The sequence below is a fragment of the Typopeltis vanoorti genome, chromosome 21 (genome assembly GCF_054136105.1).
Source record: "Typopeltis vanoorti isolate ZY-2024b chromosome 21, IOZ_Tvanoo_1.0, whole genome shotgun sequence".
NCBI lineage: Eukaryota > Metazoa > Arthropoda > Arachnida > Uropygi > Thelyphonidae > Typopeltis > Typopeltis vanoorti.
In genome coordinates, this window is record NC_143569.1 from 68,560,381 (window position 1) to 68,586,012 (window position 25,632).

General features: G+C 40.1%; 1 protein-coding gene across 1 annotated transcript in view; it reads left to right on the top strand.

Annotated features, from left to right (window-relative positions):
* LOC150094948 (guanine nucleotide exchange factor DBS-like) overlaps positions 1 to 25,632 on the top strand; it is a 500,966-nt gene that overhangs the window by 235,810 nt on the left and 239,524 nt on the right. Inside the window, exon 13 of the mRNA XM_090411335.1 lies at positions 23,701 to 23,831. Coding sequence (XP_090267461.1) covers positions 23,701 to 23,831 — 131 coding nt within the window. The remainder of the gene's footprint in view (positions 1 to 23,700; positions 23,832 to 25,632) is intronic.

Sequence of the window (25,632 nt, forward strand, 5' to 3'; positions counted from 1 at the left end):
TGCTATAATAAAGAAACTTTGCTTCAAAAGGCGGAGGAAGCAAGGTATCTTGGGGATCTTGGCGGATAGAGAACTGAAGTTCAGGGGGAACATTAAAAGTTGTAAGGGTTTCCATAAAAATTACTGCTATAATGCAAAGAATGCTTATGTACAGATAAGAAGGTAAGGCACTAATCATAAAACATAAAAATATAAAGATATATGATGAAAGATGAAATTGATTTACAGAGTGAAGCAAGACAGTTTTGGGAAAGCCATCATCAGAATAAAAGAATAAAATTTCGTAGTGCACATTATGTAGGCTGTGTCAATGCTGTTAAGGTATTTTGATTGGTTAAAGTTTTTTGTTGTTGGGGAGCTGCCAAATCTCAGATATAAATATATTTATACTTCAGATATAACTAGTTTCTGATCTCTGGAATGTTGAATATGAAGAAAGGTTAAGATGATGCAATTTGCAGAGTCTAGTGGATAGGAAGAAGAGGGGTGATATGATATAGGCATACCTGAGGGAATGGTGTCTACAGAGAATTTGAATGTGTTTAAGGTATGATGAGCTGTGTGTATGACAAAAGGGACATCCTTGATGAGTCTGTGATTCTTGGGATCTTAGGATGATGATGATGATGATAATAATAATAATGTAAAAGCATTGGACATTGATGTTGTGTACGGTCAATGTCCAATAATTCATCATCATCCTTAAATTCCTGCCATGTACCCTTGAGGGGGGGTGTACAGGATATGATAGTACTACATGAAAAATTTACATCATTACTAACTTCCTATGTACAATTTTCCTCCAAATCAGTCTGTTACCTGTCAAGACTCCAACATTATCAGATCTTATATTTCTATCTTCTAAGGCACTTTTTACCATATCAATCCACCTATATCTTGGTCTTCCTCTGGGTCTTTTTCCTGCCAACCTGGCAGAGAACACTTGTTTTGCTAAACGTTCCTCATCCATTCTGTTTAAGTGACCATACCACTAAAGATTAGCTCTGCTAACACATTCCTGGATGCTAACAGTGTCAAGTTCTTTCCTAATATTTTTGTTTTTAATATGATATTGCCATTGATGCCATCTGTTCATGCCTCTAATCTTTCTCAGGACTCTCATATCTGTGGTCTCTAGTCTTTGACCGTGCTCTATTTCTGACTCAGCTCTCACATCCATAAGTTAAAATTGGTTTGAACACTATCTTGTTATCAGCTAATTTAGTGTTTTGACTAATTTATCTCTTATTCCATATAAATTTATTCAGATGACTTCCTACCGTACCAGCTTTATTGATTCTGTTGACTGTTTCCATATTTAATTTACCATCTTCAGTAAAAATCGTGCCTAAATAGCTGAAATGTTTTACTTGTTCCACAGGTTCTCCATTCACAACACAGTTGACATTTTCAACAATTCTACCTATTTCCATTGTCTTTGTCTTGTTATTGTTAACCTTCATACCATATCTATTACAACAGTTATTCAATTTAGTCATGGAATCTTGCAGACATGTAGCAGATTTATTTAGAAGTATAACATCATCCGCATAAAGCAAAGAGCTGAGATTACCATCTCCAATTGTAATATCAGGTTTAATTCCACTTTCCTTCATAATGTGATCCATATAGATAATGAATAACAGAGGGGATAATGTATATCTTTGTCTCACACTAGATTTAACATTAAACAACATTCCTATACTTCCTTCAATTCTAACTGCTGACTTAAAACTCAAATAAAGACTAAGTATTGCTTGATATAATGCCCCATTGACACCATATAACTGTAGCGTTTCGAATAGCTTCTCTCTTGGCCTTGTCATATGCCTTTTCCAGATCTACAAAGCTTAAATACAGATCTTTGTTATATTCCCATGATTTCTCAACTATTTGTCGTAAAGTGGAAATCTGATCCTGACAGCATCTATTTGGCCTGAATCCAGCATGTTCTTCACCAAGCTTTTCTTTCACAATCCTTCTCGAGCGCTTCTCAAGTATACTTGCATAAATGTTACCAGGAACACTCAATAGAGAAATACCTCTGTAATTCTCACATTCAGTTTTATTTCCCTTTTTATATATGGGTACTATGAGAGCTCTACTCCAATCATCCGGAATACGTCCTTCTGCCGGGGCCTTCTGAACTATGCAATGCAGCCACTGTAAGACTTTTATACCTCCATCCATAGTTGAACATTTCTGGTCGAATATCATCTACTCTTACTGCATGCCTGTTGAGTGTTTTTTTACCACTGTGTTATCACTGCTTGTTTCATTTAGCAGTTTTTCCAAGTAATTACTCCATACTTCAAGGATATCCTTTTTCTCCAGTTTACATGTCACCTTTATCTTCTCTAATTCCTTTTACAGCACTCTTTAATCCATTTCTGAGCTTCTTCAACAACAACCTCCAGAATATCTTGCCACCTTCTTGATATTTATTTTCTATATTCTTACCAAAGTCTTCTCATGACTTTTGTTTAGCTAGTTTTACGCATTGTTTAGCTTTCTTACATTTGTCTCTGTATTCTCTAAAAGCACAAGCTGACTTATTTGCCAGGAACTTTTGATATGCTTCCTTCATTGCCTCCTTAACTTCCTGTGTCCACCATGGAGTTCTGATTTTTCTATCCTTGCAGACAACCTCACCACATGCCTCTCTGGCTGAATCAATCAATGTTTTCTTCAGGGCTTGTCACTGAATCTCCAAGGTTTGGTTCCTGTTCTCAAACTCTTTCATTTTTTTCTTTAGTAATGTTTGTGTATTTTTAGTCTACAGTTCTTATCTGAGAGCTGCTCAACTTTTATTTGCTTTAAAACTTTCTTACATGTTATTCTTTTCAATATGAAATTCAATTTTATCCTGCTCAAGACTAAATAGTGATCATTTCCGATTTCAAATTCTCAGTACACTCTGTTGTCCTGCACCAGGGAGAAAACATCACTATCAACAATAACATAGTCAATGAGACTTTTTTTTTTATTCTTTCCTCTTCTCTCCATGTGAATTTGTGCACATTTTATGTTGGAACATTGTGTTAGTGATAACCAGCCCATGTCCTGAGCAGAAATCCAACAGGTATTTGCCATTATTATTAGCTTTGCTCTTTTCTCCAAATTTTCCCTAAAATATTTTTGTATGTCTGACAATCATTTCCATTCTCCTATTTAGGTCCCCAACAAGGACCAACTTTTCATTTTTCATTGTGTCAGTTGCTTTCTCTAAAGCCTCAAAAAAAAAAATTCCTCCACTTCTACCTTCTGTGGGACCATAGGCTCAAATAAGTCTCATTGTCCAGTTCCCCATTTTGATATTTGCCCACATCACTACTTGAGACTGTCTACCATTCAAGAAGATTAGCCTCGTATTTAGTATTGAATACTATGGCTCCTACTTTTTTTTCCTTGATTGTCATTGCCCGAATATAACATTTTGTATTTATTGCTCAGAAAGATTTCACCAGTTTTTGTCTTTTTTGTTTCAGTCACCCCTATTATGTCAATCTGGTACTTATCTAATTCCTCAGCTAGCTCCATTTCTTTGCCATTCAGGCTTCTTATGTTGATAGTACCAATCTTGAACTCTGGTGATGGTGAGTTGGGGTGTGTTTTAGGATTTGTTCCAGTAGCTGATATTTCGCTGTTTGCCCTGGTTCCCTGGTGAAAACAACCTTGTTCAAGTGAACGACGCCCCATCCAGCATGAAATTCTGTCATGTTGTACCATCATTTTATATTTTGGTTTAAACCAATAAGAATACAATTTGGTTGGCTAAATTCTGAATTGCCAGCCAATCCTCGTTTGTTCAGTATCCAGGTAGATACCTGACAGGGTGCACCATGAGAAGGTGAGGATTGGACATTAGGTTACAAGCCCTGATCGGTTCTCCGCATTCTTTTAAAGACTATGTGGAGGTCTCCTCTTAGTTATACAGCTTTGACCCTTAAGCATTCCTGTCCAGTAATTCTGAATACTAAAAACTAGAAACTAGTTTCATTACATATTGAAATATCACTGAAAATGATTTCTTAAGGTACTAGCAAAATATCTAACACTGCTCAGATCTTCAAATGAATTAGGTTATTTATCTATCTTTTATTTTAAAGAAACACATTTTCAAGTCTGATTCGTGAAAAATTAATTATTTTCCTCAGTTTAGTTTCTCAAAAATTCTAGACAATATATCTAAAAGTAAACTTGATGTTGAATACTCTTGCACTCCAACATTTTCCGACCGATGGTAAGAAAACATCTATAGTTGAAGGTGCGTCCACTTGTACTGAGTAAAGCGATGGAATTGAGCCTTACAGTGATTGGTTAGAACATGCTCTATAACCATCTCTTTGTCTCTCCCCCTCCCACTCTCCATTCCCAAGCTATAGGGTTAGTCTCGTTTTTTTGTGTTGGACCTTGTATATCAAAGTGATGAATGTATTGGATAAAAGAGAGATGCATATACAGTAGTACACTTAGATTTTGCAAAGGCTTTTGATAGATTGCCACATTACAAGTTGATCACTAAACTGAAGCAGATAGTATGGGACGATAGACTAGTGAGTTGGAAAGATGAATGGCTATTAGTTGGATATCAGCAAGCTGTGCATGTAGGTCACACTATCTCGAAAGAGAAAGTTCACTAGTGGTGTGCACAAGTGACCTCAGTTATGGGACCATTGTTATCTAATCTGTATATTACTGATATTGGGATTGGTTTAACTGGTGATATGCAGCTGTTTGCAGATGATGCAAAACTGGAGAAAGTGATGGGGAATCAAACACACATTGTAGCTTTACAAGAGGGCTTGGATAAATTATATCAGTGGGTATCAGTATTAAACTTTCAATTCAATGTTGCCAAATGTAAGGTTCTGAAATTTGATAGGCAACAATAGGATTCAAAGTACACACTTGGCAGGGAAATTCTGGAGGAAGTTGAGGAGATAAGTGACAACTTTAGAGTGGTGGTGGACAGTGATCTGAAGTTCTGTGGTTATATTGCTCAAGTTATGAGACATTAGATCAGATTATGGCAAGGATGTAGAGGACCTTGACTTGTAGAAATAAAGAGGTTCTGGTTCCATTGCACAAGGCCTTGATCATTGCTTGGATTGATTATTATGCACAGACTGCCCCCCTGGCTTTTTTCCTGGTGAGGATTGTTGGAAAGGGTCCAAAGACTGACTAAGTTTGTAACTGTTCTTTGGGATGTGAGATATGGGCACAGATTGAGGGAATTCAGTTTGCAAAAACCTTGTGAATAGGAGGATGAGAGGGGGGATGTGATTGAGACATTTAAGTTGGTACAGGTTGTTATCAGGTTGATGTGGACTGAATTTTTCATAGAATGGGGAACGGGATAGAACAAGGGGACATATCTGCAAGTTTTATAAGGAGGATGTGAACAGGGACATAAGGAGTAGGATTTTGCACGGAGAGTGGTTGATGAGGGGAATGCATTGCCTGACATTGCAGATGTATTGAATCAGTTTAAAGCACGGTTTAAAGGGCTTTGTTTGTAACAGTGTTTGCTTCCTGTGATGAGTCTTTAGACTCTGTGGAGGTTTGGGTTTAATAATAATAACTTATCCACTGTTTGCACTATCACTACCCTCTCGGGCAATGCATTCCATGCTCCAACCGCTCTCCATGTAAAAAACCTCTTCCCTTCATGCTGTTTCTTTGTCCTTGTTCTTTTCTCTATTTCTACCACATGAAAAATCTATCCTTTGTTAATACACTAAATTCCTTTCAACACCTCAAATCTTTTAATCATATCCCTCCTTCATTCCTATTCACCAAACTCTGTAGTTTGCATGCCTTCAGTCTGTCCTCATAACTGACATTATACAGTCCTGATAGATATGTTTGTTATCCATTTCTGCTCCTTTCTGAAGGATTACTTTAACCTCTTGAAATCCTTGAGCAAACTAATCCAGATATGAGCTGATTAGCACACTGATCCAAGTGTGGTCCAATCAGAGCTTTATACAATGCAACCCTTTTATCCCTTCTTGTCAACATCCTCCTCAATATTGCAGCAATTCTGTGATAGGAACTCTGAACTTCAAATGTCAGTATAATTACAACAAGATCCCTTGCTTCCTTCAGAATAACTTCATGTATAACTTCACGAAGTGAGTATTAAGCATCCCATTCTATGGATCCCAAATTTCAAAACTTTATATTTAGCTTCATAAACTGAAAAATTGGTTACTTTACAAACCTTTCCAGCTTATTCAAATCCTCTTGAAAAACTTAAACATGAGCACTATTATAATTATTATTATTATTACGGGCGACTCCAAGGAGTCCTTAGACTCATCGAGGGAGGCCCTAAACATCATGTCCACACCACTATATGACATTCTCACAGTATCTATCATACCTTGCCTTGAACTTACTCACCGTCATAGCACCCACAACAGACTCTGGCAGCTTATTCCACTCATTTACCACTCTAAAAGTAAAGAACCCAGCTCTAACATTCTTGCTAACCACACTCTTTCCCAGCTTCCATAGGTGTCCCCTAGTTCTCCCACCACCAGTCCTAATCTCAAAAATATCCTCTGAATTAATCCTATAGAAACCCTTTAGCAATTTGAATGTCTCAATCATCATATCTCCCCTTTTCCGCCTATCAACTAATTTCTGCAACCCACAAATCTTCAGCCTGTTCTCATAAGGTTCATTCCATAGACCTGCTATCATCTTGGTCACTTGCCTCTGGATCCTCTCCACCTCTGCCCCATCAAGAAGAAACCTAGGTGACCAAATCTGAGCACAGTAGTCGAGATGAGGTCTTATCAAGGCTCGGTACAGAGGTACAATAACTTCTTGTCTCTGCTCATCAAAGTATAATAATAAAATAAAATAATAACCCTCCCAAGCTTCAAATCATCTGCAAACAATTGAATATCTCTCTCTCTCTGTAGTCAGGTGAGAGTATCATTGACATAAAGATTTGACTGAACCCTGTGGAACTCTACTTGTAACTTTCCTGCTTCCTGACACTGCTCCTCCATATTATCATTATTATTATTATGGGCAACTCCAAGGAGTCCTTAGACTCATCGAGGGAGGCCCTAAACATCATGTCAAGAACTATTCATCATTTGCACAGTATCTATCATACTTTGCTTTGAACTCATTCACAGTCATGGCACCCACAACAGACTCTGGCAGTTTATTCCACTTATTCATTCACCACTCTCCAAGTAAAAAACCTAGTTGTAACACCTATGCTAACTACACTCTTTCTCAGGTTTCCATGGATGGCCCTAGTTCTCCCACCACCAGACCTGTTGTGAAAAATTTCCTCTGAATTAATCTTGTAACCCCCTCCCCCACAGTAATTTGAATGTCTCAATCATATCACTCCTTTTCCACCTATCAACTAATTTCTGTAACCCACAGATCTTCAACCTGTTCTCATAAGGCTCATTCCATAGACCAGCTACCATCTTAGTCACTCGCTTGTGGATCCTCTCTACCTCCTCCTCATCAAGAAGAAACCCTGGTGCCCAGATCTGGGTACAGTAGTCAAGATGGGGGTCTTATCAAGGCTCAATAAAGAGGAACAATAACCCGCCTGTCTCTGCTCATCAAAATATTCTTCAGTAACCAAGTGATCTGATGAGCTGATTTAGCCACTTTTGCTATGTGCCCCTAAACTTCAACTGCCTATCCACCAACACTCCTAAATCTCTGGCTTTTTCAATTTCCTGGAGTACAGTTCCACCAATGTGGTATACTGCTGCTAATCTTTTCACCCCAAAAGGCATAACCTTACACTTTGCCACATTAAACTGGCATCCATTCTCCTTAGCCCAGTCTGCCAATCTATTGAAATCATCCTGCAGAATTTTGATATCATGTGTATTCGGTATTGCTCTACCCAACTTTGCATCATCAGCAAATAAATGAACAGTTCCTCTCAGATCCTTTTCTGTATCGTTAATGAACAAATTAAATAGCAGTGGTCCAAGAACAGAACCCTGCGGCACACCACTAGTCACAGCTTTCTTTTGGACTCTACCCCTGAATAAACTACTCTCTGATATCTCTCCATCGATCACCCTCCTATCCATCTCACCAATCCTATATCCATCCCCATGTGCTGCAGTTTATTGATTAGAATTTTATGTGGTATACTGTCAACGGTCTTAGCAAAGTCCACAATATCACTGTAAACCCATTACCCTTATCCAGTTCAGCTGTCACTGTAATAAAACATGAGCAAGTTAGAGGCATTATCTACCCTTCAAAAATCATGCTGCCCCCCCCCCCATACAGTATCCCATTTCCATCTATCCATTCATGTATTTTGCTCTTTTCTAGAACTATTTTCTCCTCTTTCCATCCCCTCGGGGCAGACTAACCCAGAGCTGAGACTTAAATTAAACAATGTGGTCAAGGGCACTGACAATTCCTTTGCCGCTTCACGTAAAACTCGAGCTGGTATACCATCCAATCCAACAGATGTATTCACATTAAGGTTTTGTAATATACTATTCATCTCCATTTCATTCACCTCAATTCCGTTATAAGCTATTGGTTCCCTCATTCCTGCAATGTCATCACCTGGATGATATACCCTTGCAAAATGTTTGCTTAGTAATTCCACTATTTTGACTGATTCAGTTACCTCCCTACCACTGGCATTCTTTAAAATCATTCTGCCATATACATTTTACAATATACAACTCTGATATATATATATATCTGATGCCATATACAAGTCTGATATCAATAAAAAATCTATTAAGAGGTGAGTTGCCAATCCAATCCACTAATCTGAAATCCAAACCATTATGTTGCCACTTAAATATCACTACTCCTCTCCTTTGCTCTACATTATCATATTGAGACAAATATTCACTATCTTCTTCTTATAAATTTCTTTCTCATAATACCTAACATCAATCACAAATCTCTTGCTACATGATTTACACTATCTTTCTGGCCATTCATACCAATCTTCACTGTCGTTTCTTTCACATTTTTCACCTTGCTTCATTGCCATTGCTACATTCTGTATTGATTATCCAGGCAAGTGCTCCACTATCACTCCACTCTGCACACTCTGGTAAAGGTAAGAAAGTCATCAAATCTCTATACATCACATTCTCACAGCATCATTCATTTTTCTCTCACTGACATTCCTGACCTCTTTTTCTACTTTTATTATTATTATTATTATTATTATTATTATTATTATTATTATTCAGGCCTCCAAGGAGTCAAAAGACTCATCGAGGGAGGCCCTTCCTAAGACATTAAGTCTGTCAAGACTCATCGAGGGGAGGTCCCCCCCTGAGAAACACAAAGTCTATCATACCACTCTTTAAACTCACTGACCATTCTCGCTCCCACCGCTCCATCAGGCAATGCATTCCACGGCTCAACCACCCTCCACACAAAGAAACCACTCCTTACCCTCTTGCTCACAGTTTCCTTTCGTAACTTCCAGGGATGGCCTCTTGTCATCACTCCTTCCCGCTGTTCAACCAAGAGAAAGAACTCCCCAGTGTCAACCCTGTAACCACCTCTCAACAGTTTAAAAGTCTCAATCATATCACCTCTCCTTCTTCTATCCACCAAACTCTGAAGTCCACATTCTCTCAGCCGATCCTCATAACTATCCTTGTACAGTCCTGAAACCATCTTTGTCAACCTTCTTTGTATCCTTTCCACAGTTAATTTATCCCCTTCAAATCCTGGGGACCAAATCTGAGAACAATATTTCAAGTGTGGTCTGATCAGAGACTTATACAACGGAATGATAACCCTCTTATCTCTGCAGGTCAGTGTCCTTCTCATAATAGCAGCAATCCTCTGTGTTACCTTCACCACCTTTGCAATATGTCCCCTAAACTTCAGGTTTCCATCAATCATCAACCCCAGATCTCTTGTCTCCCCTACTTCCTCCAGTATAACTCCTCCCATAGAGTATGCAGCATCCCATCGATGTTTCCCAAACCTCAAGACCTTACATTTTGCTGCATTAAACTAACACCCCCATTCATTTGCCCATCTATCTAGCTTATTTAAATCCTCTTGCAGGGCTACCACATCTGCACTATTACTAATAATCCTTCCCAGCTTCGCATCATCCGTAAACAACTGAATATCCCCCTGCAATCCACTGGCTATGTCATTGATATAAAGGTTAAACAATATAGGTCCTAGTACTGAGCCCTGTGGGACCCCCACTTGTAACCCTCTGCCTCCTGGAAACTGTTCCACCATACACAACTCTCTGATACCAATCAGACAGCCAATCCTGAATCCAGTTGACCAATCTGACATCCAGACCCATGTGCTGTAACTTAAATATCAGCTTATCATGTGGCACCCTGTCAGATGCCTTCGGCAAGTCTAAGAAAATTGCAGTATATGCCTTTCCCTCATCTAATGTTCTTCTAACTTTATTATAAAAGGCTAGCCTATTGCTAAACCAAGAGCGCCCTTTCACAAATCCATGTTGATTCTCACAGATAACATTACCCTCATCTGCTCAATGCTGTATACGGTCCCTCACTACTTTCTCCAAGATCTTAACAACTACTGATGACACACAGACTGGCCTATTATTAGACACTTCCAGTATGTTACCACCCTTATGCAATGGCACTATCTTACCTTACTTCCATTCCCTGGGCACCTTTGCCAAAGCCAGACTTTCATTGAAAAGCCATGTTAAAGGCACTGTCAATTCCCTAGCACATTCTCTCAAAACTCGTGGTGAAATACCATCCAGTCCCACAGCTTTAGGGACATCCAGAGTAGTCAGTATCTGAAACACACTCTCCTCCTGTACCTCCAGACCTCAAACCAGTCCTATCCCTCTAGCATTAAAACTGACTCCTCTAGGATGAAATACTCCAATAAAGTGTTCATTGAACATTTCCACTATGTCTTCTGCATCAGTCACTCTATTCCCATTTTTATCCCACAATATCATTCTTCCACAGTCATTTCTCCTCCTACTGGCCACATAGCTAAAAAATTCCCTAGGATTTTCTTTGGATCTTAGGGCCAATCTCCTCTCATATTCCAGTTTCGCTTTGCTTACCACACTAGTCACTCTTCTGGCCTGTGTCTTATATTCCTCATGCATCTCTTTACCTGTCTCCTTATATCTCTTCCATAGCCTCTTTTTCACATGCAATTCCTGTTTAATATTGTTTGTCATCCACTTTACTCCAAATTGCGTCCTCTTCTTCACTCATGGTATACAACTTACCATTGCTGATAACAAATGTTCTTCCACACACCAGTGATATCCCGGCCTTCCAATTCCTCCCTCCATGAAACTTCCCGAAGTTGACGTCTAAGACTATTATAATCACCTGCCTTATAATTCCACATAAGTTCCCGTCTCTTTGATACTCCTGCATGTCTATTCATTTTCCAAGTCAACACCATATGGTCACTCTCTCCAACTGGTGGGAGAGACTTCAACTCAGTTATTATCAACTCTTCTGATGCTATAACCAAATCCAAAACTTTCGAACCTCTTGTTCCCTCTGTTACATGTTGCCTAAGACATTTGTCCCTCAAGAATTCTAGAAATTCCATTCCCCTATTGCTACATGCATCTTCCTCTCTCCAATTTATACTACTGAAGTTAAAATCTCCCACAACAATTATTCTTCTTGCACTTGCCAAACATAGCTGTCTAAACATCTCCTGGTCCCCATCCTCTGTGCTCCTGGGTCTGTAGCAACACCCCACTAAATATCCTGTCTTGCCTACCTCTACCTCACACCATATGCTCTCAAAATCATTTGTCTCACTTCCTTCCAAATTCTCCACTCTTAGAGGACATAGGTCATCACTTATCATAAGCAGTACCCCACCACCATGCTTTCCCCTCCTATCCTGACGAATAATACTATACCCAGCGACTTCTATTCCTGTTGTTATATCCCCTTCTGTCAACGACATCTCAGTGATCCCAATAATATTTGGCCAGGCTGATGCTATCTGTGCCACCAATTCCTCTCCCTTATTCCGGATACTCCTGGCATTAGTATAAAGCATATAAATGCCATTGTTTCTATACCCAGCATTATCCCTTCTAGACTCCACTGGGCTCAGTGTTACCTGACATTGTCTCCCTTCTCCCAAGTATCCATTCCCACAAGAGGCCACCCCTGCTATCATCCTCCCTGGGACACACTGACTCGTTCAGAACAGCAATCTCTCCAGATGCCTACGTCCTTCCTCATTCAAATGTAAGCTGTCTCTCGCATACAATTCCTCTCTTTCCTCAAACGCACTCCAAGCATCCACATATACCAGTACTCTCTTGTCACACATTCTCGCTATTATGCCATTCAATATCACTGCTCTTCTGCTCAGTTCATCATTATCATACCTAGGCAACACATACACTATTTTTCCTCTCTCTGTCTTCTTCCGTACAGCCTCAAGCAAAAATCTCATATTTCTCGCTGCCCGACTTACATTACCACTCAAATCATTTGTTCCTACCATCACAATCATCTCATCCACCCTTTCACCTCTCTTAATTGCCATAGCCACCCTTTCTATTGTTCCTCCTGGCAAACACCCCTCACGCATCCTATCTTGAACACCACGGATCATTGAGTCGCCATACATTATACCTCTTACCATTCCCTCGCTCCTATTATTTCCATTCTCTCCTCTTCTTTCATTCCCATACCTCTCTCTTCTACTGTTTCCATTCTCTCCTCTTCTAGCACTCCCATACATCTCTCTCATTCCCTCTCTCCTACTGTTTCCATTTTCTCCACTTCTAGCACTTTCATATCCCTCTCTCATTCTGTTTCTCCTACTACTGTTTCCATCCTCTCGTCTTCTAGCATTCCCATACCTCTCTCTCATTCCATCTCTCCTACTGTTTCCATTTTCTCGTCTGCTAGCATTCCCATACCTCTCTCTCATTCCCTCTCTTCTACTGTTTCCATTCTCTCCTCTTCTAGCACCCCCATACCTCTCACTCATACTCCCTAAATTCTCTCTCTCCTACTCTGATTCACCTTGCATTTATCTCTTTCATTCTCCTAATCTTATCTTTCATACTTCTGCTCTCATTCACAAGACATTCCACCTCCTCTTTCAACTCATCTATCTTCCTCTGCAGGTCAGTCACTCTTAATCTAAATTCACTCTCCCAAACAAAACCATCTCGTAAACTTTCACAGTCACTCACACCTTCCACACTATCAACTATTATTTTCTCATTCTCTCCTATCACACTACTTGTCTTCCTACATTCATTCCCCGTTTCTGGAGCAACAAAGTCGGATATCAATATATCTAATGTACTTATTTCCTCCAACTGCCTGTATTTTGCGCACATACGCTCTCCACTCTCTTTAACAAGCCACATATATAATTCCCAAGACTCATACATGCCGCAAGTACTGCATGCCACAAAGTCCCTTATGATATTGCTAATAATTGAGTTCTTAAATGGCGGAGGACTTGGCGTTATGCCACTTGCGTATATTCCATTTTCCATTTCCATACTTCGATTTTCTTTTTCTCTCTTTTCCACCCTCCCTTCTTCTCATCTCTCTCTCTATATATATATATTCTTCTACACTTTCTTACCTTCTTCAATTTCCTATCTCTTCAATTATCTCACCTTCTTCTCTACCTTGCTCTCTCATGCCCTTTTGTGATACTTTCTCTCATTTTCCTTGAACTAACCAACCACTTTAATCTCTTAATTTCCTCATTCTCCCTGCTCATCTCAGTTTTAATGCCTTCCATTTCCTTCTCAGCAGTTCTCCTTGCTCTACACATCCTACTTTCACCTAACATGCACTCCCACACTCGCAGCCATTTGTCAAAAGATCACCCTCTTTCATATTGTCCAAGATTAAATCATAGAAATCTCTTTGATGTTTTTTTGAGCTTCTAACATGCTACTCATCTCAAAAATGCAGTATTCACCTGTTTCTGATGAACTACCTCTGCTGTTAAAGCCTGAGACAGTAACACTCAAGTTCCTCAGTGCACCCTCTGCCACTTAGAATATAGTAAGGATGTTTTCCCATTCCACTCCAAATCTATTTCTCTTTCTCCCTATAGGTATGCTATTTGTCAGTGCTTACCAGTTCTCAAGCACCTTTGATGTTCCTCTCTCTCTCTCTCTTTAAGTTCTTACATCCATTGTTGCCTCAATTTGATGCCTATAATTAGCTTAAGCGTCAATATATTTCTGCTATACACCTGCTTTATTATTCCATATAAATTTCTTTCTTCTCTAAACTGCTTGTGCATTTCCCTTAGTCAGTACAATGAGATCATTCTCATCAACTGGGAATAAGATTGATATTTCATTTACAAGTAAATCTCCTGACATTATGATCAAATCCAAAACTTCTTGATCCTTGATCCTCCACATGCCTAAAATAATAATAATAATTATTATTATTATTATTCAGGCCTCCATGGAGTCAAAAGACTCATCGTGGGAGGTCCTTCCTAAGAAACACAGTCTATCAAGCCTCATCAAGGGGAGGTCCCCCCTAAGAAACACAAAGTATATCAAGCCACTCCTTAAACTCATTGACCGTTCTTGCTCTCACCACTCCATCAGGCAATGCATTCCATGGTTCAACCACCCTCCATGCAAAGAAACTACTCCTCACCCTCTTGCTCACAGTTTCCTTTCATAACTTCCAGGGATAGCCCTTGTTATCACTCCTTCCCGCTGTTCAACCAAGTGAAAGAACTCCCCGGTGTCAACCCTGTAACCAGCAGTTTAAAAGTCTCAATCATATCACCTCTCCTTCTATCCACCAAACTCTACAGTCCACATTCCCTCAGCCGATCCTCATAACTATCATTGTACAGTCCTGAAACTATCTTTGTTATTCGCCTTTGTACCCTTTCCAGAGTTAATTTATCCCCTTCAAATCCTGGGAACCAAATCTGAGAACAATAGTCTAAGTGTGGTCTGATCAGAGTCTTATACAACGAAATGATAACCTTTTTATCTCTGCAGGTCAGTATCCTTCTCATTATTGCAGCAATCCTCTGTGTTACCTTCACCACCTTTGCAATATGTCCCCTAAATTTCAGGTTGCTATCAATCATCAACCCCAGATCTCTCGTCTCCTCTACTTCCTCCAGTACAGCTCCTCCAACTAAGTATGCTTCCTCCCATCGATGTATCCCAAACTTCATGACTTTTCATTTTGCTGCATTAAACTGGCACCCCCCATTCATTTGTTCATCTGTCCAGTTTATTCAAATCCTCTTGCAGGGCTGCCGCATCTGCACTATTACTAATAATCCTTCCCAGCTTTGCATCATCTGCAAACAACTGAATATCCCCTTGCAATCCACTGACAATGTCATTGATATGAAGGTTAAACAATATAGGTCCCAGTACTGAGCCCTGTGGGACCCCACTTGTAACCCTCTGCTTCCTTGAAACTGCCCCAACATACACAACTCTGATACCTATCGGACAGCCAATCCTGAATCCAGTTGACCAACCTGACATCCAGACCCATATGCTGCAACTTAAATATCAGCTTATCATGTGGCACCCTGCCAGATGCTTTTGCTAAGTCTAGGAAAATGACAGTATATGCCTTTCCCTCATCTAATGCTCTTGTAACTTTATCATAAAAGGCTAGCATATTGCTAAAACAAGTGCGTTCCTTCACAAATCCATGTTGACTCTCACAGATAACAATATCCTTATCTGCCCAACTGTATACGGTCCTCCAAGATCTTATTAACTACTGATGACACACAAACTGGCCTATAATTAGACTTCCAGTCTGCTACCGCCCTTATGCAATGGCACTATCTTACTTTCCTTCCATGGCTTAGTCCCGAAGGTGTGGAAAGAGGGGAAAATAGTTTCACTGCATAAAGGAGGATCCAACACTATGGTTGCAAATTACCGACCGATCAGTATATCAGGAGTCGTTGTCAAGGTCTTATTATTATTATTATTATTATTATTATTATTAAACAAGACCTCATGGAGTCAAAGACTCATCTAGGAGGTCCTTTTATCTCACACACATCTCATCATACCGGGTCTTAAACACATTCAAACTCCTTGCAGACACCACACTCTCAGGCAAGGCATTCCAATCATTCACAACTCTGCACGAAAAAAACCTGCCTCTCACTCCCCTACTCACACCCTCTTTATACAGTTTCCAGGGATGACCTCTGGTTCTCCCCTGATCTCCCACTATTCGCTGTAGAACTTCTCCACCATTGATCCTATAGCAACCCCTTACCAACTTGTAGGTCTCTATCATATCTCCCCTCTTCCTTCTCTCCACCAGACTCTGCAAATTACATCTTTTCAATCTTTCCTCATACTCGACATTCCAGAGGTAAGAAACTACCTTAGTCAGTCGCCTTTGGACCCTTTCCAACATCTCCTCATCCTTCTGAAAACCAGGTGACCAAATCTGGGCACAATAGTCCATGTGTGGCCTAATCAAAGCCTTATACAATGGAACAAGAATCTCCCTACTTCTACACGTCAGTGTCCTCCTCATCATTCCCAGAAGTCTTTGTGTTGTCTTCACAATTTTGGCGATGTGACCCCTAAATTTTAGATCCTTATCCACTATCACTCCCAGATCTCTTATTTCCTCTACTTCCAACAATATATTCTTACCAAGCATAAATTCTGCATCCCATCTTTGTTTTCCAAATTTTAAAACCTTACATTTTGCAACATTGAACTCACACCCCCATTTGCTTGCCCAATCACTCAATTTATTCAAGTCTTCTTGCAAGGCCACAACATCTTCACTACTCTTTATGGTTCTTCCCAACTTTGCATCATCTGCAAACAACTGAATATCTCCATCCAAATCTTCGCCAATATCATTAATATACAAGTTAAATAGTAATGGCCCTAAAACAGATCCCTGAGGCACTCCACTAGTGACTTTCCTTTTCCTGGATATTGCACCCCCATACACAACTTGTTGATACCTATCAGATAGCCAGTCTCCAATCCAATGCACTAATCTAATATCCAACCCCATCTGCTCTAGTTTGACTGTCAACTTATCATGAGGCACTCTATCAAAAGCTTTTGCGAAATCCAAGTATATTACTGTGTATCCTTCTCCTCTGTCCAAGGAAGCAGTCACTTTATTGTAATAAGTAAGTAGATTACTAAAACACGACCTCCCTTTAGCAAATCCATGCTGTCCATCAAAGATTATACCATTGTTGTCAACCCAACTCTGGATTCTAGCTCTCACAAGCTTCTCCAACAACTTAACCACAACACCCGACACACAGATAGGCCTATAATTTGATGCTTGAGTTCGATCACCTCCTTTATGAAGTGGCACAATCTTGCCCTCCTTCCACTCTTTAGGGACTTGACCAAGTGCAAGACTCGTATTAAAAAAATATGTCAAGGCAGGTGTCAACTCTCTGGCACATTCCTTCAGAATACGCGGTGATATATTATCAAGTCCCACAGCCTTATTTACATCTAGTTTACTCAACTCCCCAAACACCTCTTGCTCACTTACAGTCAGTCTCTCCTCCCCATCATCAACTGCTCTTAATCTCTCCATGAAGTCACATTCACAAGATTGAAAGATCTTTATGAACTGCTCATTAAGTATCTCCACCACACATTCTGCAACAGCTGTCTTTATACCATTTCCTCCAATCAATGTCATCCTTCCATAATCATTCTTTCTTTTGCTGGCTACATATCGAAAGAACTTCCTAGGATTCTTTTTAGGTTCATTAGCTAACTGCTGTTCATACCTCTCTTTAGCTACTCTCACCAACCAAGTCACTCTCCTTGCCTGGTCTTTGTAGAACTCATGAAATTGGTTACTTCCACTTCTCTTATGCTGCCTCCACAATGCCCTTTTTCTCTGTATTGCATGCTTAATCTCTTTATTCATCCATCTCACACCTAACTTATTTAACCTTCTCACCCGTGGTATACATTTAGACATTGCATCCACTAAATATTTTTTGAAAATCCCCCAAGCTGCATTGATCTCTTTTCCAGCTAACTCCTCATTCCATGCTACACCTGCAAGCTGTCTCCTGAGCTCTTCATAATCACCCCCCTTGTAGTTCCACATATACCCTTTTTTCACAGGGGTCCTTGCACTGCTGGCAACCACCCAAGTAATCACCTCATGGTCACTTTCACCAATTGGTGGATGATTTGATACCTCATTGATAATTACATCCTCCGATGAGATGACCAAATCCAAGACCCTTAATCCTCTTGTGCCCTCTGTTACATACTGTCTGAGGTAGTTATCCCTCAAAAACTCAAGAAACTCATTTTCTTTACTTCCAGTTGCTATCTCTTCATTCCAGTCTATATTGCCATAATTAAAATCACCCATAATGATCACCCTTTTCTTATTTGCTTGGCTTATTTGACTATACATTTCACTATCACCACCATCCACATTACCAGGTCTATAACAACATCCCACCAAGTATTTGATTCTATTCACCTCTATCTCACACCATACTGCCTCAAAACCACTGGCCCCATTTCCCCCTTGCATCTCTACCTTGTATGGACATAACTCTTTCTCTATCATCAATAGCACTCCCCCTCCCTTTTTACCCCTTCTATCCTCACGAAACACATCATACCTTTCCATCTCTATTCCTGTCAGGATGTCATCCTCATCTAACCATGTCTCACTTATTCCGACAATCTCTGGGTGCACAGACGCAATTAGTGCAACCATTTCATCCGCCTTGTTTCTTATACTTCTAGCATTGGTATACAAACACAACAACTCATTTCTGGATCTACAGCTAGTTCCACTGATACCACTCACTCGATGTGATCTCTCCATGCTGGACTGGGGCCATTTCCCTTTCTGCTTCTTCATTTTAGAACCCTTTGCAATTCCATCTGTTTCCTTTTGATCCCTGATCATCCCATTACTTTCCTGCCTACACATTCTCTCACCTCCTCTTGGAGCATCCACCTTTCTCACGCTGTGTATCCCTGTCCACCCTGAGCCTCCCCGTTTCCCTGCTCCTCTTGCACACCCATTCTCTCATTATCTATACTCATACCACTCACTTCCACATTCATTTCCACTCCTTCAATCTCTCCTGTCTTACTCTCCTGCTCTTCCACATCACTCCCCTCTTGATCTGATTCATTCTCTCTATTCACTTCTCTACCTTCCAGCAGCAGTCTCTCCAAGCGACTCACACCATAACCACTCAAATGCAGTCCATCGCTCCCATACAGCTCACTTCGTCCCTCAAACTCATTCCACACATTAACAAACTGTACTCCCATCTCCTCACACATTTCAGCCAGAATATCATTCATAATCCTTGCTCTCCGCCTCATTTCACCACAATCATACCTAGGCAACACACTGACCACCCTTCCTGTCACACTATTCTCCTTTATCTTTCCAAGCAGTCTCCTGACATTCATTTTGACATGCTCTTTGTTCTCTCTCAAATCATTTGTTCCAATTAATACAATTAACTCTTTTGCTCGTTCCCGCCTCATGTTCAATGCCTCAATCACTCTACTCATTTTACCGCCTGGAAAACATACCTTGTGCATTTTATCCTCTAGCACACCTTTAATAATGGAGTCGCCATACAACGCCACTCGCTCATCTTTTGTTAACTCTTTCATGCCATCATGATTTATTTTAATAGTTTTGACCTGCATTCTCTTAATTTCATTCCGCATCCATTTCATTTCTTGCTTCATCCAATCCAATTCACCTTCTGAACCTCGCGACACATTCACTCTATCATTAAATCTTTCTAACTTTCTAACTCTCGACCCTCTCTTCTCACTTTCCCTCTCATTCATCCTTCTTTGTTTCCGTACTTTCGGTCCAACATACGTCCAACTTTCACTGTCATTCTTCTCACTTTCACTCTCACATATCTTTCTTTGTTTCCGTACTTTCGGACTAACATGCGTCCAACTTTCGCTATCATTCTTTTCACTTTTACTGTCATTCATCTTTCTTTGGTTTAGTACTTTCGTTCCAACATGCGTCCAACTTTCGCCATCAGTCATTCTTTTTTCGCTATCATTCATTCTTTCGATTTTTTTTACTTGCAGTTTCTGCACCACGCCATTTCTACTTTCATTCGTTCTCTCAATTTCGTTTCTTTCCGCCTCACTTTCGTCCCTTTTAACATCCGTTACGGTTGTCAAATCGCTCTTTTTCTTTTTTCCTGATTTTTTAACATTTTTTCGCCTGTCTTTCTCGCCATTCTCTTTCAAACGTGCACTCACGACACAATCGGTACTAGCACTTTCTGTCATCAACTTCATATTCGCATTCATCAATTCCTCGTTCAGGTCACAAGGACTTGGACAAAGTAGTCAAGGGAAAAATACAGGAATGGATTGATGAAAATGAGATACTGTACAGAGGACAGCATGGCTTTGTGAAGGGTAGATCATGCCTCAGTAACTTGCTCAAGTTTTATAACAAGGTGACGGCTGAACTGGATAAGGGAAATGGGTTTACAGTGATACTGCTGGACGTGGCAAAGGCGTTTGACAGGATACCACATGGAATTCTAATCTGTAAACTACAACATATGGGAATGGATATAGGGTTGGTGAGATGGATAGCTGGGTGGTTGATGGAGAGATATCAAAGAGTAGTTTATTCAGGAGTAGAGTCCAAAAAACGGCCTGTGACTAGTGGTGTGCCACAGGGTTCTGTTCTTGGACCACTGCTGTTTAATCTGTTCATTAACGATATAGGGAAGGGTCTAAGTGGGACAGTTCATTTGTTCGCTGATGATGCAAAGTTGGGTAGGGCGATAGTGAATGCAGAAGATGTCAAAGTCTTGCAAGATGACTTAGATAGATTGGAGTTCTGGACTAAGGAGAATGGATGTCAATTTAATGTGACAAAATGTAAGGTTATGCATTTCGGAGTGAAAAGATTAGCAGCAGTATACCACATTGGTGGAACTGTACTCCAAGAGATTGATGAGGCCAGGGACTTGGGAGTGTTGGTGGATAGGGATATGAAGTTTAGGGGGCACATTGCGAAAGTAGCTAAATCAGCTCATCAACTCACTTGGTTGTTGAAAAATACCTTGACGAGCAGAGAGAAAAACAAGTTATTGTACCTCTGTACCGAGCCCTGATAAGACCTCATCTCGACTACTGTGCCCAGATTTGGTCACCTCAGTTCCTTCTTGATGGGGAGGAGGTTGAGAGGATCCAGAGGCGAGTGTGGGTTGCAGAAACTAGTTGATAGGCGGAAAAGGGGAGATATGATTGAGACATTCAAATTGCTAAAAGGATTCTAAAAGGAAAAGTGTTCTTGGACCACTGCTGTTTAATCTGTTCATTAACGATATAGGGAAGGGTCTAAGTGGGACAGTTCATTTGTTCGCTGATGATGCAAAGTTGGGTAGGGCGATATTGAATGCAGAAGATGTCAAAGTCTTGCAAGATGACTTAGATAGATTGGAGTTCTGGACTAAGGAGAATGGATGTCAATTTAATGTGACAAAATGTAAGGTTATGCATTTCGGAGTGAAAAGATTAGCAGCAGTATACCACATTGGTGGAACTATACTCCAAGAGATTGATGAGGCCAGGGACTTGGGAGTGTTGGTGGATAGGGAGATGAAGTTTAGGGGGCACATTGCGAAAGTAGCTAAATCAGCTCATCAACTCACTTGGTTGTTGAAAAATACCTTGACGAACAGAGAAAAACAAGTTATTGTACCTCTGTACCGAGCCCTGATAAGACCTCATCTCGACTACTGTGCCCAGATTTGGTCACCTCGGTTCCTTCTTGATGGGGAGGAGGTTGAGAGGATCCAGAGGCGAGTGACTAAGATGATAGCAGGTCTATGGAATGAACCATATGAGAACAGGTTGAAGATTTGTGGGTTGCAGAAACTAGTTGATAGGCGGAAAAGGGGAGATATGATTGAGACATTCAAATTGCTAAAAGGATTCTATAGGATTAATTCAGATGATATTTTTGAGATCAGGACTGGTGGTGGGAGAACTAGGGGACACCCATGGAAGCTGGGCAAGAGCAAGGTTAGCAGGGGTGTTAGAGCTGGGTTCTTTACTTTTAGAGTGGTAAATGAGTGGAATAAGCTGCCAGAGTCGTTGTGGGTGCTATGACAGTGAGCGAGTTCAAGGCAAGGTATGATAGATACTGTGAGAATGTTGAACAGCTGTGTGAACATGATGTTTAGGGCCTTCCTCGATGAGTCTAAGGACTCCTGGAGTAGCCCGTGGTAATAATAATAATAATAATTCATTGGGCACCTTTCCCGCAGCCAGACTTTCATTGAAAAGCCAGGTCAAAGACACTGTCCGTTCCCTAGAACATTCTCTCAAAACTCATGGTGAAATACCATCCAGTCCTACAGCTTTATTGACATCCAGAGTACTCAATATTTGAAACACACACTTCTCTCCTGTACCTCTAAACCTCGAAACTGCCCAATCCCTCTAACATTAAAACTGACTCCTCCAGGATGAAATACTCCAATAAAGTGTTCATTGAACAATTCCATTCAACAATTTATCCCACAATATCATTCTTCCACAGTCATTTCTCCTCCTACTGGCCACATAGCTAAAAAATTCTCTAGGATTTTCTTTGGATCTTAGGACCAATCTCCTCTCATATTCCAGTTTCATTTTTCTTACCATACTAGTCACTCTTCTGGCCTGTGTTTTATACTCTTCATGCCTCTTCTCTTTACCTGTCTCCTTATATCTCTTCCATAGCCTCTTTTTCACATGCAATTCCTGTTTAATATTGTTTGTCATCCACTTTAATCCAAATTGTTCATTCGTGGTATACAACTTACCATTGCTGCTAACAAATATTTTTTCATAATTTCCCATGCAATAATGATATCCCGCTCTTCCAATTCCTCCCTCCATGAAACTTCCCCAAGTTGACGTCTTAGACTATTATAATCACCTGCCTTATAATTCCACATACGTTCCCGTCCCTTTGATACTCCTGCATGTCTATTCATTTTCCAAGTCAAAACCATATGGTCACTCTCTCCAACTGGTGGGAGAAATGGCGTCTCAGTTATTATCAACTTTTTTGATGAAAAGTTGATAATAACTGAGTTGATGCTATAACCAAATCCAAAACTCTAATAAGAATTCTATAATAGGAATATAATAATAGGAATATTATTATATTCCTATTATTATATTATATAAGGAATAATATTCCTTATTATTCCTCAAGAACTCCAGAAATTGAGTTTTCTTGTTACTATGTTATTTCCTCTATCTAATCTATATTACTATAGTTGAAATCTGCTATAATAAACACCTGTTTTGCTCTGTTAAGCTAACTCAGACACAAATTTGTGACTTGACTGTGGAACTGGATTTAAGGTTATTGTGGCCTCTAAGGTGTAGCTTTGAAGAAGCTCCTCTTGTGAGTAAATTTTAGGTTATCTATACTGAAGTGGAGACTCCTTATAATGTGAGCCCCTTAACCGTAGTTTGTCTAGCTTGTGCATAAATCTGGCCTTACTGTTGGAAATCCAGAGAATCACAACGGATTCTCAGTAATAACTAACTTTCTAAGGTCATCAGTAGCAATAATTCCTGGCACTATTGCAAAAGGTTTCACATGATACAGTTACAGTATATCAGTAATTCATTCTTAATAAATGTTGTTTGCCACACAGATGCAGATAGAGGTGCGGTTGGGGGATCCAAACAAAGAACTTGGTTATTTTCTTGGCGTTCCAGATGGAGGCTGTGAGTCTCGTTCTCCCTCACCCAGAAGTTGTCAGGAGATGCTACAGAACAAACGAAGGTTAGAAGACTAATTTCTTGCTTTATCATATATGACTATTTATAGCATATATATCTGGTCATTTTTAATTATGTTTGAGAAAAAATAGGCTCATGATTGCAAATATTTTTTTTCTTTTTAAGTAATAATTTTCTTGAGGTCATTGATCATGTTCAAATGTATAATTTCTCCAAATTCAGCAGAAACATAATTCTATTCATAAATGATTTATGAATATTATTTCCAATTATTATTTCCAAAAAAAAATAATTAAAAAAATTGTTAGAAATTCTTTGCTCAAAATGTTTAAATTATTTCGTAAAATATTTTTAAAATGCAATTTCAATAATCCTTAACAGAAAGTTTGCTCTTATGATATAGCAGTCAGCGAGGAGAAAAACTCCTAACAGCACAAAGAAGTCTTTGCGTTTCATTTTTGTATTATTTGAATACAATATGAAAATACTGCTCTATAGTGATAAATGCATCTGACAGTAGTAACAAATTTTTGCACTAGGCTGGAAATTTACATTATACTTGTCAAGAAATTAGATTTCTTGACAAGTATAGGCCTGGCTCCTCTGCTTGTCTCCTACCTATCCAGAGGCCTAGCTCCTGGTAATGAGACTACAGTAAAGGTCAAAACTGGTTGGGAAGTGGTTCTTTTCATAAGATACAGCAATATACACTCAATGGACAAAACATTACAGATACCTATCTAATAGCACATCGTTCCTCCTGTAGCGCAAATAACAGCCTGTACTATCCAAGGCATTGACTCCACCAGGTGCCAGAGGTCATTGCAGCATTGTCCACAACTGTGTATTAGAGTTGGTCCCGGATACATGGATCTCATGTCTTGCTCTATGGCATCCCAGAGAGATTCGATCAGATTTAAATCCAGGGACCTTGGGACCATCCAATGGTCCCAAGGTCCCTGCTGAAACAGACCATTGTTCTTTTAGCCATGCCAGTGTGGTTGTGGCCTGGTAGGGTGGCACACTGCCCTGCTTAAACAGATCATCGGTTGCAGGATGCACAAAGACCATGAAAGTGTATGAGGGTCCACAGAGTTTGATATACCACTCGTTAAATTTGTCCACAGGGGATCAGCTATCACATTCTGGTAGCTTGCAGCATTTAAGGCAGACACATTAAAGGACTTAATCTGTTATGTGAGGAAGGCTCCCCCCAAACTATCACAGAGCCGACCTGGCACGACAGGGCTATTGCCCATATAACATTCGTTATATGAGGCCACACTGATGCTACACCTGCACCTTTCCATCAGCTCATTACAACTGATAACAGGATTTATCAGACCACACAACTCTAGTCCACTCTGCAGAGGTCTAGTTTTGATGGTCCCAACACCAGGTGAGCGCAATGCCCAATGATGAGCTGTCAACAGTGGTACATGATTAGGACATCTGCTCCTATAGCCCATGGTATGGAGGGTAGAGCATACTGTTCACTCGCTGATACTGCTTGGACCTCTAACATTGAAACTGGGTGTGATTTATGCCACTGTTGCCCTGCAGTTGATCTGTATGAACCTGGACAGTCTACATTGACCTGATGCCATCAATAGTGCGTGGTTGGCCACCACATGCTCACTGGGCACTCGTATACTTGTAGTAGACTCTCGATACGGTTGCCCTTGAGAACCCTAGGGTTCTTACTGCTTGGGTGATAGAAACCCCCCTCTGTCTTGTGCTGATAATACATCCATGATCAAAATCACTAAGATCGTTACATTTACTCATGTTCATCAATTGTGATACTCTATTGGGAAGCCCCGGTGTCTGCCTATTTTCCATCT